General features: G+C 36.2%; 1 protein-coding gene across 1 annotated transcript in view; it reads left to right on the top strand.

The window, feature by feature from the left end:
* The window catches only part of ephb2b (eph receptor B2b), a 184,062-nt gene extending 170,675 nt beyond the window's left edge, over positions 1 to 13,387 (top strand). The window contains 3 exon segments of the mRNA XM_051122263.1: positions 914 to 1,107; positions 4,819 to 4,974; positions 6,704 to 13,387. Of these exon segments, the coding sequence (XP_050978220.1) occupies positions 914 to 1,107; positions 4,819 to 4,974; positions 6,704 to 6,812 (459 nt within the window). The 3' untranslated portion in view covers positions 6,813 to 13,387.
* Positions 13,388 to 17,362: the final 3,975 nt, after the last annotated feature.

Below are 17,362 nucleotides of genomic sequence, written 5' to 3'. Positions count from 1 at the left end.
AATTTGCTGGAGATGTATTTAAGCTTAATTTAAGTGACGTTCTTCATTTCCTGTTACAACTTGCAGCACATTTTCCAACTGTACAGTTCATTCGGCGTGTATATTACAGGCCGCGTGTTAATCATGTTTAATCTGACAGATGTTGCATGATTGGAAATGAGTAGGACGGATGGGAGCCAGACTCGTTCTGAACGCTGCCAAAAAACTTGGTAACACTAAGACTGCTCTTTTTTTTAACATTTGATCAGAGAGGAAATGCTTGTACTGCCAAATTGCTGTTATCAGCACCTTTGTAATCAAGATCTATTAGCTGATTTAGGAGGTATTTAGATAGCAGCTGACTGCAACCACTTGTTTATAGTCTGTGTGTGTGGTTTTGTAAGTGTGAAGGGTGAGCGTGATCATGTGTGTGTTTGTGGCCAATGACAAATGGCTTCCTTGTGTCCCCCTAAGACCCAGATAATGATCACAGTGCATTTATGAAGACTGCAGATCAATCCTCTGTCTCCTGCAGTGTTACAACCCTCCCGCCCAGGCGCTGGCTCATATCTACTGCCACCTGCCTCGCGCCATGCCGACAGCTCCTATCAAAACAACGTTTTATGGCAATTTATTACATTTATTGAAATGTAATGCACTACAATTCTGAGAATTAATCTTCTAATACTGATTAAACATTAGATAATCTGAAAATGTATGTCAAATAGTTTAAAAAGTGAGGCCGGCATGTAATATTCTGCTACGTAGGCAGGAGACCCAAGTTAAAATCTGGCATGTGTCATTTCCCGAAGCCTTCTTTCCCGCTTTCGTTTGTCACCTGTCACTGAAATTTTGAATACAACAAGCGTATCTTTCTCCGCCCCTTTTCAATAACCAGCTAGAGACCCTCACAGATCTGTGTCTCCCTCTGCAGGTCATCAACGCCATTGAGCAAGACTACCGGCTGCCCCCTCCCATGGACTGCCCCAGTGCCCTCCATCAGCTCATGCTGGACTGCTGGCAGAAAGACCGCAACAACCGGCCCAAGTTCAGCCAGATTGTCAACAACCTAGACAAGATGATCCGTAACCCCAACAGCCTGAAGGCCATGACTCCACTGTCATCAGGGTGAGTTGGGAAAACAGAGTGCAGTTCGCTTGGATGATCAGAAGCAGATGAGTCAGTCGTTGTAAAACCTAAAAGACAGCATTTTATGAAGGGTGTTGCAACAGCTAATCAATAGCAAGCGATGTAATCGGCAACAAATTTGATTAGCGATTACTCATGTTTGTGCACTATGCACAGAAAATATCTGTTAGAAATGTCACTTTACAGTAGTGAATAATGCATTTCGGTGGACATGTGGAAACAGCAGAGTGCACAGAGTGAGCTAATTTGGAAAAAATACATGACTAAAGCTGACCCAAATGTGATGTGTCATTAAAGTATTAGTTCACTTCCAGGATAAAAATTCCCTGATAATTTACTCACCCCCATGTCATCCAAGATGTTCATGTTTTTCTGTCTTCACTCTTCGGTTGAAAAGAAATTAAGGTTTTTGAGGATATAGTGGATTTCAATGGGAGCCAATGCGTTGAAGGTCCAAACTGCAGTTTCAGTACAGCTTTAAAGGGCTCTGCACGATCCCAGCCGAGGAATAAGGGTCTTATCTAGCAAAACGATTGGTCATTCTCTAAAAAAATACAAATTGATATACTTTTTAACCACAAATGCTCATCTTGCACTAACTCTGTGATGCATTACATAATCACGTTGGAAGATCACGCATGGTTAGTTCTTTGTCTGTGTACTCCACCTCAAAAACTTCATCTCATTTTCTCCTCCAACTCCAAAATTATTCAACATTGTTGTTTTACCTTTTTTGTAAAGGGCGTTTTGCATGTTCGCTTTGTAAACACTGGGTCGGTACCTCCGCCTATGTCACGAATTACCTTTTCAACGTGACTACATAATGCTTGAAGTCGAGCTGGTGCTAGACGAGCATTTGTGGTTAAAAACTATATACATTTTTATTTTTTATTTTTTAAAAATGGCTGATTGTTTCACTAGATTAGACCCTTATCATGTATAGCCCTGTTGAAACTGCAATATGGACCTTCAATCTGTTGGCTTCCACTGAAATCCACTATATGGAGAAAAATCCTGGAATGTTTTCCTCAAAAACCCCTTATTTCTTTTCGACTGAAGAAAGAAAGACATGAACATCTTGGATGGCACGAGGGTGAGTAAATTATCAGGAAATTTTTATTCTGGAAGTAAACTAATCCTTTAAGTGTATCAAACTAAAGCATATAGTTTAATTCGCCTTTTCCTGTTATGTGCTTAGATGGATACGTCTGCGGATTTTTCTCATGCACAGTTGTATCCTTATTTGTAAATGTTGGAAAATCATGCAAATATTTCCATTTCATGCTGACAGCTAGCTGGTCTGTGTTAAACTTCACAGAGTTCACTGAACAAGCACCAGTGCGTGTATGTGCATCAAACAGACACCGTACAATAAAATAGGAGAGTAATATTTCTTGTTAGATATTAAATATAATTTAAAATTGTACGTAATTGTATTTTTATGAGAGCAGTACTGGTAAAGAAACTATTGTAATGGAGTCTAAACGTAATGTTCAGATGAGTAAATGAGGACAACTGAGGGACTCATATGCAACTATTACAGAAGGTTCAAACACTCACTGATGCTCCAAATGGAAACAATGCAGAAAGAACCAGGGGTGAAAACTTTTTTAATTTGAAGATCAGGGTAAATGTAACATATTTTATCTTCTGTGAAACATGTATCTTCTGAATGGCAGTACTAAATGAAAAAAATATGATATTTTGGCAAAATAAAAAAACTTTTCAAAAGTTTACACCCCCGACTCTTAATGCATTGTTTTTCCTTCTGAGCATTTGAACCTTCTGTAAGAGTCCCTCGTTTGTCTTCAGCGTGAAAAGATGGATCATAAAATCTTCCAGTCATTGTTGGAAAGGGTTCAAATACACAAAAATGCTGAAAAACCAAAGAATTTGTGGGACCTAAAGGATTTTTGTGAAGAACACGGGACTCATGAACAACTATCACTAAACAAAAAAACACAGCTGTCGATCATTCAGGTAACAACACAGTATTAAGAATAAACTTTTGAACGGGGTCATTTTTATAAATTCAACTATTATTTTCTCTTGTGGACTATATGTAAAGGTCTTTCATGTCTTATTCAGGTCAGTACTAAATAAAAAATAACACACATTTTGTATGATCCCTCTTATTTTGGTAAATAATTAATATTTTGCAGATTCTGCAAGATGTATGTAAACTTTTGACCTCAACTGTATGTTGGTTAATTACAATTCTATTGCAATCAATTGTGAACAGTTTCTCTTGTATGTGATGTGTAGAGCGTTCCAAATCACTCACTTGCAAGGTTTCATTTTACTTAGGCTTCTACCTAGAAGGCTCTAGACAGCGACGCTGCTTACTGAGCTCTGGAACAGGGCGTACATTTAACACTTTGACTCATCTGACATAATTTAACTCATGCAGAGTAGTGCGCAATAGTCGTTACAATAAATCATATTTATGTAGAAAGTCAAGGAGATGTTTAAACAAGTTCCTACAGTATTTAGTTTATGGAGACACATTGCCTTTTTGGAAAGCAGTATAGACACAGACGTGAAACTTTACACTATGGTATGCCGTGGCAGCATCAAGGGATCGTAATGACGTTTTCAGTCTAACTGTTGCACGTACATAATACTGTATTGTTTGGAGAGAATTGCAGATCCATCCATGTTACATGATATACGTGTGGCTACAAAAACGATTTTATGGCTTGCTTTGAAGTTTCTTTTTTAAGGTATTTAGTACTTGGATTAGTCCGACAGCCTTGTCGTTACACTGAAGCGTACTGTATGTCTGATTGCATGTGTCTTTTTGCGTGAGTGTTTCATATAGTGGAGGGAATTTTCTGCATCTGACCTTTCGCCAGACCTGACTCACTTGCAGCCTTCAAGGCATATTTACAAACCCAAATGGAATATGACCTTAATAGAAATATTTTCAAACAGCCTTCTTCTAAATTATACCTCTTCTGTTTTCAATCTTTGGTCAATGCTTTGGTTTTACGTCTGATACCTGTGGTGGACTTTATTGATGCTGTGAAGTTTGTGAGTTATTTCTTTTGGCACTGAATTGCTGCATAAATAAAATCAACTGTGTTTGATAGATCAAATCATTATTAAAGGCTTTAGGCAATTGTAAATCGGGGAGACAAAGTAACAGTGGGCAAAACTCTAGTCAGTTTCTTGTGGACAACTGTAAAGTGGCCCAGTTTCTTCTGTCACCACGCTGATGGTGAGAGGCTTGGGTTTTGCACGCTTCTCACCAGCTCTTTTTGCCTGGAGGCTTATGCGCTACAGTAATGTTGCTAGAAAGTGCAGTCATCGGGGGACATTAATTGCATTTTTTGAAGAATTAAGCAGGGCAGAGGATATTTTGCACTTAAATTTTCCCCTAACATCCTTTTTTTTCCTCTCCAGAGATTGAATTATATTGACCCAAGAAATAATATAGCTCAGTTTCCCCAAGTGTGTCACAATTGCCAAAAATATGCATAAGATTTAGTTTTTAGTTTTAGGCTTTTTTTCTTTTGCATTGATGATAATATGCCAAATAAATGTGAACCACATGTACTTTAGGAATGTACCATGCATACTATGGGGGGATTGTAGTGTGTACTTGGTGGTTAAAGGCTATTTTTATTGCAAACGTTCACAACAGTGTGACTCATCTGTCTCTCTGTCTTTTTCTCATTACCCCTCCAGTGTGCATCTGCCCTTGCTTGACCGCAGTGTGCCCGACTTCTCTACTTTTAACACTGTGGATGATTGGCTGGACGCTATTAAGATGGGCCAGTACAAAGACAACTTCGCCAATGGCAACTTCACCAGCTTCGACCTCGTTTCCCAGATGACCATGGAGTAAGTGCTATACCTACAAGAGAGAGCAGTTTGGAAAACAGCCACATTTTGATCACTTTGAGTCAGCAGAACCTATAGGGGATCTATGACTCTAATAGCGCTGACTGTCAATACCTAGTTTTATTTTATTTAATTTTATTTTGAAAAAAAAAAAGAATACTTTTATTCCACAAGGATGAATGAATTTAATCAAAAATTAAAGAAAAAAAATCCTAAAATGTGTTACAGATTTTACAAAAATATTAAGCAGCACAGCTGTTTTCAACATTAATAATACAAACTGTTTCTTAAGCAACAAATCAGCATATTAGAATGATTTCTGATTGTTCAAGTGACATTTAAGACTTAAGAAGGAGTAATGGCTGCTAAAAATTCAGTTTTGCCATCACAGGAATGCATGACATTTTAAAATCTATTAAAATAAAAAAAGTTTAATAAAGCTGTTAAATGTACACAACCAGTCAAAGGTTTTGAACAGTAAGATTTTAATGTTTTTTTTTTAAGCCTGCATTTATTTGATCCAGAGTACAGCAAAAACAGTTACATTTTGAAACATTTTTACTATTTAAAATAATGTTTTTCTATTTGAATATATTTTAAAATGTAATTTATTTCTGTGATCAAAGCTAAATTTTCAGCATCATTACTCCAGTCTTCAGTGTCACATGATCCTTCAGAAATCATTCTAATATGCTGATTTGCTGTTCAAGAAATATTTATTTTTATTATAATCAATATTTTAAACAGTTGAGCACATTTTTTTTTTAGGATTCTTTGATGAATAGAAAGATCAAACAATCAGCATTTATCTGAAATAAAATGCTTTTGTAACATTATGCACTATACCAACAGCTTGGAGTCTGTATAATTTTTAATAGTTTAATAGTCTTTTATTTAGCGAGGATGCTTTAAATTCATCAGAACTGATGATAAAGACATTTATAATGTTACAAAAGGTTTCTATTTCAGATAAATATTGTTCTATCGATTCATCAAAGAAATTTGAAAAAATTCTACTCGGCTGTTTTCAACATATAATAAAAAAAAAAAAAGATTTCTGAAGGATCATATGACTGAAGTAATGATGCTAAAAATTCAGCTTTGAAATCACAGGAATAAATTACATTTTAAAATATATTCACATAGAAAACAGTTATTTTAAATAGTAAAAACATTTTAAAATGTTACTTTGAGTCAAATAAATGCAGGCTTGGTGAGCAGAAGAGACTTCTTTAAAAACATTAAAAATCATACTGTTCAAAAACTTTTGACTGGTAGTGTATTTCATAAAATAAATAAATAGAAATAAAGTCACAAGGCCAAAATGAATTCTAAATTGCAGACTGAAATTATTCAAAAATAAATATAGATATATTTTCTCGTCTTTGTTCCTGATTGTCAGTCACAGTGGAAATGGGAGCCACAGAAATGCGTGCTTAGATTCTTCTCCTCTCCTCACCTCAGCTGTTACCTGTGACCAAACCAGACACGCCATGAAAACAAAGAAGGTGTTGTTGTTTCATAGACGCTCGGATTGTGCAACAAACAGAGGATGATAGGGATAAAGGAATTTACCGGTTACTCAATCTTGAACTAACATGCTCAGTTTACTTTGGAATCATACGTTGAAGCCAGTGAATAAAAATGTGTTACTACAACATTATGGTATCTGCTTCAGAGCACTCATGTTTAATCTTGCCTCTTTCTGTCTGTGTTTGTGTGTACATAGGGACATTCTCAGGGTCGGAGTGACACTAGCGGGTCATCAGAAGAAGATCCTCAACAGCGTTCAGATGATGAGGGCCCAGATGAACCAGATCCAATCGGTAGAGGTTTGACCACGTGCCCCGATTAGACTGGGAGGGAGGACAAGAGGAGGAGGCGGAGGGCCAACGTGAAGGGATGGGGCGACCACCGCAGACCCTAAGCCTGATTTTCCTTCTGGACCACCTAGGATATCCACCTGCCCCCTCCTCCGAAACACTCTCGTTCTCCATCTGTGTCATCTGAATCCCCCATTAACCCCCAGACACCCTAACGGGCTCGACTCGGGAAAGCCACGTCTGGAAAATATGGTCACAACACCTGATCGTTTAGCTTTAGCCTCCACCAATCACAGGATGACCCTTCAGTCTGCCAGCAATAGGCTCCGCCCCTTATTTTCCTTTTACTTTCTTTCCAGTTTTATTATTTTTTGTTTTTAGTCTTCTTTTTTAAAGAGTTTTTGTAAAGAATTTTTAAAGCTATGAAAACACAAGGAATCTATATGAAATATATAGATCGGTGTGACGTTGCAGACTAAATACGGTGGACTGAATCGAAAGGCTACCCTTTAAAAGGGCAATGAAGAAACAGGAGGTGTAAAAAAAAAAAAAAAAAAAAAAAAAAAAAAAACTCGCCCCACAATACATGCTTCAGAGATTTTCTTTCGAATACTTTAGGAAAATCTCAAATAGAAATAATGACTCTCAGTGGATACACACGGGACACCCTACGGGACCTTAATCCCTCTCCCCTCGCTGACAGCCGAGGGAAAAGTATGTGAACACCATAAAATGGGACTTCCTTTTGGCAGCCGATACTGCCTTGAAGAAAATACAAGACTTTTTTTTTGCAGTTTTAACTACATCAACACACAGAGAAAAAAACAAAACAAAATAGTTATCAGTGTTGAATTTGTGGTGCAGACTTCTCATTGCTTGGGGGGAGAAAAAAGAAATATTTTACAGATGTCATAAAAGCCTGCCAAATAGAGCATCATCCCTTTGTACCTCGTCCTGTACATATCAGATGCGCTTGACGTTGTGAGGTCATCAGTACAAGCCTGATGTAGTCCAACATTTAGTTTCAGTTTCAGTATTAGATGGATCTACATTGACATTTGATGGATTTTCTTTCGTGTGCGTGTGCGTATATGACTTGAGGGGGTCATCTTTTATATTCTTCCTCCTTTTTGTCATGGGCTAAGATGATTTAGCGAAAGACGGCGTAAGATATTCTCCCCCGCAGTTGTGTAGTCGCGTTCTTTTCGTGAACTGCTTTCAGAGAAGGACCCCGAGTGCACGTATGGTGTGGTCTTCACATCATCTACGCTCTTCTTTTATGTTTGGATCCCTGCCGTGTGCGTGTGTGTGTGTGTGCGTATGGAGCCCATCGAGCGGCGCAAACCTATGAGTTCACAGAAAGCTTGGATTTGATACACTTTGCAGATCACTGTGTTGATATGCTTATATTTTTGCCACCATTTCTTTAAAACAAAAAAAGATGTTTTATAATAAGGTGTTTAGGGGTTTTAATATCTGATAAAGTATGCAGTTAGAGGACATTTTCATAACAGGGAAGTGATTGTTCATTGTGAAGCATAGTTTTATATGAGGATATTGTTATTGTATGACATTTTTGAACTGGTTGCATTCACCAATTGGGGCCAAGCTTAAATTTGAAGTTTCACGGGACAATATCAGCTGTAAATTAGTGTGTGTGTATAGGTTTTATTTTATTTTTTACAAAAAAAAAAAAAACATCCGTAATTCCTACCGTTATTCATGGTATGGTACTTCCACAATGCTCTCTGAGATCTTTCACCTCCATGACATAGGCTAAGAACAAAAAACTCTGTATATAATATTCTAAAGCAGAAACGTCCCCCTCAGAGAGAGGTTTTCTCAAAACTGTGTTGGATTTTAGTGTACATATACATTTTTGTTATGAATGTTGTTGAAAAAGGAGAGTCGCTATTGTCAATGTTTATTTTGGGCCTTTTTGTACTAGGATGGGAAGCAGCCGTAGAGGTGAACAGGCCGGAGGCATCTTCATCCATGCTGGAGCGTCTGTGTGCGTGAATGAGCGCTTGTGTGTTTGCACGTGCAGGTACGTCCGTGTACCAGCGTTACGGTCACTGTGGATAACAATATACTCCTCGCTCAGCCGTCGAGGGGCTCGCTTTACTTCATAACCTCAGGGTTGACATGCATCTGTGTTAAAAGAAACATGCAGTACTGTGAGGTCAGTTTATTGTAGGTAAGATCCATTGGCTGAATCTCAGACTGCTGATGAAGTTCTAATCAGATGGTGTTGACCGTTCTCTGTTCTTCCCATTACATAATGCTTCCATCAGAATGAAGATTCTGTCGTTCAGTGTTCGGGCATGAAACACGACGTCCCAGCAGACAGGCCATCCCAGGTGTGAGCTCTTGAGAGACGTAGCGATGAATTCGAAAGGCTTGAGAGACGACAGTGTCTACTTTTTGCTCTGTTTCCAGAAAGACGGTAGGATTTTGCTTTCCTTAGAGCTTGATATAGTAAATGGCCCTTTAGTTTTAGCTCTCAGCTTTTCAGTCGTTCTTGGGAACTTTTTTTATCACCAGCAGGAGGATACAGGGAGAAAGGAAATGAATCTGGGCTTAACACCTTGTCCTAACCAGCAACTTGTAATTTGTCCGTCGACACTGGAAGCAAAAATTCAGTCCAGCGCAGTCGTAGCCCATTTTTTTAATATGCAGTCACTACCGTGCAAAAGTTTGGGGTCCTTAAGTGTCTCATGCTCACCAAGGCTACATTTGGTCAAACAGACAGCAGTATTGTAAAGCATTACTACAATTCTACATTTATTTTTGTTATGGCAAAGCTGAATTTTCAGCAGCCATTGCTTAATTAACGACCAAGGTGTCACATAAGGTATATATACACTACCAGTCAAAAGTTTTTGAACAGTACGATTTTAAATGTTTTTAAAGAAGTCTTTTCTGCTCACCAAGCCTGCATTTATTTGATCCAAAATACAGCAAAAACAGTATTGTTATGAAATGTATATATAATTGTTTTCTATTTTAAAATGTGATTTATTCTTGTGATTTCAAAGCTGAATTTTTAGCATCATTACTCGTTTTTAGTGCCACATAATTCTTCAGAAATCAGTCTAAATGCGTTTTTTTTTTACAATTCTTTGATAAACAGTTCAAAAGAACAACATTTACAGTAGCCTTTATAGTCTCTTCTGTCACTTTTTATTAATTTAATGTCTGCTTGCTGAATAAAAGTAATAATCAAATTTAAAAGAAACAAACAATGACAACAAAAAATGTTGCCAGAGGGTATTTACACAAACTCTGCCTACAAAGTGGTTAGGCTAGTCAACATTACAAAAATGGCTGTTAAACAACAGCTCCAGTGTGTTAGTAGTAACTTTTTGATGCGATCGACCCGAGTTCGAATCCGCTTTTTGACAAATTCGTTCTATCACATATCAGATCGGAAAAGCATGTATTTTCTCTAAAATTAAGGAAATAATTGAAAAGTGTAAAATAAAGTGCATCGCAGGTGTTTATCAGTTAGAGTAGAGAGAGCTTATTGTCCCAACAAGGCTGCATCCATTTAACAATTTTAATAAAAATGATCATTTACACTCAATACAGTATGTTATTACTGCATACTGTTTTATAATGTACTACAATAGTGAGGTGCAAATATCTGCCACTTGCACCAAGTAGTATAAATAGCATCTAACTAATATTACTGCAAAGAAAATACAGCTATTTTTACAGTGTAAATAGAATCTATCGCTTTTTGCACTTAGTGCAAATAGCCGCTGCCAAAAAAAATCTTAATGACCCCAAACTTTAGAATTATAATGTATGTGGACCAATGAGATTTCTCTGTGGGCAGTGCTATCAGGCTGCTTCTATTATTTCTATTTTGCGATTGATTAAAATAAAGTCCTTCATGACAAAAAAAAAGAAATCATTAAAAAATTACATTTAAGCAATACATTTTAATATTCAGAAATCTTTGTAAACACCCATTTTCATGGTACACTACCAGTCAGAAGTTTTTTAACTGTAAGATTTTTAATGTTTTTTTTTTTTCTGTTCAACAAGCTTGCATTTATTTGATCCAAAGTACAGGAAAAACAGAAATATTTTTACTATTTAAAATAACTGTCTTCTATTTAAATATATTTTAAAATGTTATTTATGTAAATCCTGTGATTTCAAAGCTGAATTTTAGCATCATTACTCCAGCCACGCGATCCTTTAGAAATCATTCTAATATTCTGATTTGCTGCACAAAAACATTTATTATTATTATTACATTGAAAACAGTGAATTTGTTCAGGTTTCTTTGATAAATAGAAAGTTCAGAAGAACAGCATTTATCTAAAATAGGAATATTTTATAACATATAAATGTCTTTATCATCACTTTTGATCAATCTATAGCATCTTTGCTAAATAAAAGTATTTGTTTCTATAATTTCGTTTTCCAAAAAAAAAAAAAATAAATAAATAAATAATTATGCTGACTCCAAGCTTTTGAATGGTGTAGTGTATAATGTTACAAAAGCTTTTTATTTCAGATAAATGCTGATCGTTGGATCTTTCTATTCATCAAAGAATCCTGAAATGTACTCAACTAAATTTGATAATAATAATAAATGTTTCTTGAACTGCAAATCAGCATATTAGACTTCTGAAGGATCATGTGAAACTGGAGTAATGATGCTAAAAATTTAGCTTTGATCACAGGAATGAATTACATTTTGAAAATATTTAAAAGCAGTTGTAACATATTTCACAATATTACTGCTTTTGCTATATACTGGATCAAATAATTGCAGGCTTGGTGAGCAAAATTCTTTAAAAAAACATCAAAAATCTTACTGTTCAAAAACTTTTGACACCTTGGTCACTTTCAGCAGCTGGTTGAGACAAGGAGTGAGTCAGGGAGGTGAGAGACAGATTGAGAGTGAAGAATGTTCTCACATCATAAAACTTCACCAGTGATGGTGCCAGCAGCCGCCTTTACCTGTCTGTCCAGCGCATCCTCTCAATATTTAATGGCTTCTCAGTGTCACTGCTGCACTGTGAAACTACGGTTCTGAATGCCTCGTCTTCCTCAGAATAACACTGCTTCTGCTTCGCCCTCCTAGGACAATCACTGTCACTCAATACCAGGAACCACACACACACACACACACACACATTGCTGCTGTACGTCTAGAAAACCTACAGAAATGCAGAAGTTTAGACTCTCATGGCAGTAGCTCAGCAATATTTAGAGGTGCCGCCCGCAAGTTCCAGCGTGTTTTAAATCAGCCGAACAGCACCGGATTAACAGAGCTTTGAATGAAATCCAGTGCTGAAGGGATATCCTGTGTTCCTGATCCTCATCTTCTTTTCCTTCCAATGAAATGTGTCATTTCATAAGTACAGTTTCACGGGTCTGCGCTATTTGCAAGAAGACGTTTTTCTTGCAGCTTGGCGCTGATGATCACACGAGTTTCTGGCACTTTAAATCGAGAGATCCGAAGGAACATTAACAGCCAATGAGCCTTTCTGTTTTAAGATATTGATACGTTGAAAGATTCTGACATTTGCTACGCATTTTCTTCAGCAAACCTGTATTTACATAGAAATATTTCATCACGGCGGTCTTATGTAATTCTGTTTTTCCACTGCATCGAGTTTGTTTCTCAGTAGGGGACTAATTACTTCATACGTCTCCCTCTCTCATTTGTCGTTTAACAGAACACTACGTAAACCACAGACAAATGAGACGTGGCGTCGAGAGTGTGAAAGAATGTCACGCTGAGTGATTTAAGCACTTCTTTTTGTTTCTTTCACATGGATTATCACCTTAAACGAGTAGGTTTCTACCACAACACAGTTCTTTTTTATCCAAAGTGGTGGGAAAGATGGCACACAGGCGTTTTTTGATACTCAGAGTCCTTTTTGTTCAGACGGCTTGTGAAAATAGCCAGTAAGCTGCCATTATGTGGACATGCGAACTGCAAATGTTCCTTCTGGCAGGCAAAAATGTGATCAGCACAGAAGCGTGCACCGTTTAAAGCTTTTTGTTGAAAGCTGGGTGACAGCAAGCTGTGAACAGCATATGCTCGCAGCTACCGCCGAAGCATAATACCAATGCAAAACCGTTATTATGATGATTATGTGCGACTGTGAACGTAAATACAAGCTGGCTCTGGCTCGCTCTCATTGGTCCATATTTCTGCCTGCATCCTCCAAATATGGTGGGAAGTTCTCGGATAGAAAATGGCTCCCCGAATTGTGCTGTAGAGTGCGTGTAGGGCCGCAGCACCCTCTGGTGTTAGGAAGGCAGTAGTGCGTTCTTCCCCATGTCTTTCTCAGCCCTGCTTTTCATTACAGGGCAGCAGACCTCTCTCTCTCTCTCTTTCCCTCTCTCGCTCTCGCTAGCCCGAATAGAGCACTGCCCACCTGGACCACTGTGACGGAGATGGGAGGTCCTGTTTTGCTGTATAAAATGTACATTTGACTGTAACCCTGTGAATGATGTAACAATTTCATTATTTGTAATATTGTTATTGGTTTATTTTCTAAAAATTGAAAAAAGCCCAACTTGACTCTCCTCATTAAAACATGAAATGAGATCTGTTATACAGCGTTCTGTGTTGTTTAGTGTGTATGTGTGTGTGTGTTAGTGTCAGTGTTTGTTTTCTGATAGCACATTGTGCCAGCGCTGCCAAAGTCATGGGAAGAATTCCCAGGGAATGCATAATACTAAAAATGTATAAACTGAATACACTAAGATAAAGGTGGGTGCAAAATATGTCAATTAATATTCCAATTTTAGTTCTTGTTTGCTCAGTCAGCAACATTTGTGGCCTAATGTTAATTACCACTTTTGATTAAAAAAAAAAGAAGTTAAAAATGACTATTTAATGTAAAAAAAAAAAAAAAAAAGTAAAATAACTAAAGTAAAATAACCAAAATAAATTATCATTTATTATCGTTTAAGCTATCATGGACCAAGAACATTAGTTACGCGGTTGTCAAAATGTCCAATCAACAGCATTTGTGGTATAACAGTGATTACCATGAAAAATACATTACTAATGTGTACCTCAGTTTATTAAACAATTATATATATATATATATATATATATATATATATATATATATATATATATATATATATATATATAAAAGGAGGAATGCGTGGTATTGCATTTTAATTTTATATATATTTAAAAATAATTTTAAAATGACAGTTCACTTTTTTTAGTTTTTCTTCACTAACTAAAAATAAAATACAAAAGATCAAATTTTGTTGGACTTCTCTGTATTAAAAAAGAGGTTTCATTGAAGCACTTACAATTAAAGTGAATAGTGCCATTACCATAAACATTAAAATACTCATTGTTTTAATAGAATAGCAACAAAATGTAAAGTAATATGTGATCCTGGACCACAAAACTAGACTTTTGTATATACATTGTATGGGTCAAAATGATCAATTGTTCTTTTGGGCCAAAAATCATTAGGATATTAAGTAAAGATCATGTTCCATGAAGATATTTTGTAAATTTTCTACCATAAATATAACTTAATTTTTGATTAGTAATATGCATTGCTTAGAACTTCATTTGAACAACTTTAAAGCCGATTTTCTCAATATTTAGATTTTTTTGCACCCTCAGATTCCAGATTTTCAAATAGCTGTATCTCGGATAAATATTGTCCTATCCTAACAAACTTTTTTTAATTTTTTAATTTTATTTGACCCTTTATTTGACTGGTTCTGTGGTCCATGATCACATATGTGGCATTAACAAGGTTTAAGTTAAGAAAATTATGCTTAGTAAAAAAATAAAAAATAAAAATGACCTGTCACTATGATGATTCAATAAACCCAACAAATTATGATTTGAACGGCTCAAGTAATGTTTAATAGTTGTAAGTGATTTAATAAAATAATCTGCCAAAGAATAGCCTCATTCACTTCTGTTGTAAGTGCCTCAATGTCACCTTTAGTCTCGCCTTTAGTCTTTTCTTAGAAACAAGCCAAACTTATTTTTGTGGTAATCAACATATGGTAAAAAATGATTTTTCAAATAAAACAGATTTTTGTAGTACATTTTACAAGAAAATTCTATTTCTGTTTTCAATTAAAAAAAAAAAAAAAAAAACAGGTTTAATTCAGTGTAATTGTTTGTGAAATCACTAGTAATTTCTGAGCAAATACCGAACCTGGAATGTTGCTTTAAATGTTTAAAGATCCTGTTGTTTTATTTTCCCTCTCGTCACGGTCTCGCCAACTTGCCTAAACTAAGGTAAAAATTACCCTGAAGACAGGAGTAAATTGAAATATCTTTGTAGAAAGTTCACATTGAAGGCATTTATACGCCCCAAATCACTCCTCACAGGACCGGCCTTTATGCTGCAGCCTTTGTGCTGATGTTCCTGTGGGGTGTTTGGGTTTGCACAAAGTGCACTAGTCTGCACTCCCCCTCCTGCTGCTCCCTCCGACCGGATCCCAGTGTCTACTCACAGCTCGCACCGCTTCGCAGGCCTCGTTAACGGGCCAATGTGTGAAAGCCCCACGACCTCTCACTGACCTCACCGAAACTGGCATGCGAAAAAAACGCAGCCCCTGCGAGTAGAAGTGGGAGTTCAGGAGTTCAGTGCACAACCCGCTGACAATCCAACAGTTCTTCTCGTCTAATCCCGACCGCCTTTGCTTCCCCCTCCTTTACGCCCTGTTAACCACTGCCACCACGGGCTCAGCAGGAACATCACCAGCGCCAGACCCTCAACAGAACGCGACCGAAAACCCGACGATCATCTTTCACTGGAAACGCACTTGAAAGTGACCAGACTCGACGTGAAATATCTAGATTGATGAACGCCCTTTGCTTTTTCATTCACGGTCGTGACGGTGATGGTGCTTGCTAACCGGAATAGTTTGCGCTCACACATCATTACTTCAGTCTTGCATTTTCAAAAGATCACGCTGTGGTCATGCGAAGGAAATAGGGAAACTACAAATCTGTGTATATATTTGAACAGCCGCTAATGTTCATTGCTGCACATACGGGACCTGCAGATATTTAAAAGAGTATTAGGTCAATCAAAGTGCAATCAGAGGGCTTGCTAACTGAAACGTTTGACTGATTTTGATGGTCACCTCATACTGTGAATGTCCATCTATCACAAGTGGAAGAGGATGGTTTGTTCTGGCTTTGCTCTGGTCGTGTATATTTTGGTTGAATCATCCCATGCTGGGAAGACTTACTTCCACATCCCTAACATTTCTTATATTTGCACTCTGTCAGTACAAATATTATACAGTCAAATATTAGAAACGCCATTCAAATGAACCATTACGGCGTGAGCAGTTCAAAAAGACCACCTGAGCTCACGATGACAGCTTTTCACATCAGGAAAATATTATTCGTGTTAAATCGTGTTGTGTGAAAAAATAAACAGGAGTACGATAGCCTTGATAGGAAAGTATTACACCCGTGATGAGACTTGAGTTTTCATTTAATGGCGTAAAAGTAATAGTTCACGAAAATATTGATATTTCTATTGTAAAAATACTACTAAAAATAACTAGAAATCACCTTTAAATCTGATAGAGATTTGATGAAATATATACAGAGAGAATGTTGATTTAAAAATGTGTTTATTTTCTTGCATATTTGTTGTTAAATTATCTACATGTTCTTAAAATCTTTATCTCATTTAAATTTGCATCACAGTTAATGTTAAATGCATCTTTGTTTCAAAGATTAATATTATAAAATTAAATATTAAAAAAATAATATTTCATAACTCCATTTCATATTTTGTAATCATTTCTGAAAATTCTGTTCACTTTTTTTTAACATTGCTAAAAGCAAAAATATAAAAAATACAAAAACAGTATGTGAAGATATAATGTAATTATTTTTAGAATTAGATTAATAATAATAATAATAATAATAATAATAATAATAATAATAATAATAATAATTAAAAAAAACCTTGTATACAAGCATGCATGTAAATATTGATATTTCTATTGTAAAAATACTACTAAAAATAACATGGGGGAAATCACCTTTAAATCTGACAGAGATTTGATGAAATATATACGGAGAGAATGTTGATTTAAAAATGTGTTTATTTTCTTGCATATTTGTTGTGTTAAATTATCTACACGTTCTTAAAATCTTTATCTCATTTAAATTCGCATCTCAGTTAATGTTAAATGCATCTTTGTTTGTGATTAATATTATAAAATTAAATATTAAAAAATAATATTTCATAACTCCATTTCGTATTTTGTAATTATTTATGAAAATTCCGTCCATTTTCTTTTTTTTTTCTGAACGCAAAAGTCTCGTCCGCCTCATAACGGAAAGGTGCTTTATTTCCGTTGTCTGTGGTGTCTCTGGTGTTTATAGTCAAATTAACGCGCAGCTTAGTCCTTCACACGTTTGTATATTTAGTTATATGTTAAAAACTTTCAGTTTAATTAATACAGTCGATCTTTTTAACTCATTTTAACATGTATTTTTATGGAGACCGGAACAGGAACGCACCCAAACGGAAGTTTAGTGGAAGAATCTGTCATGGCGACGCTTA

Source organism: Labeo rohita, chromosome 11, assembly GCF_022985175.1.
Source record: "Labeo rohita strain BAU-BD-2019 chromosome 11, IGBB_LRoh.1.0, whole genome shotgun sequence".
Classification (NCBI taxonomy): Eukaryota; Metazoa; Chordata; class Actinopteri; order Cypriniformes; family Cyprinidae; genus Labeo; species Labeo rohita.
This window is presented reverse-complemented; position numbering and strand designations above follow the sequence as displayed.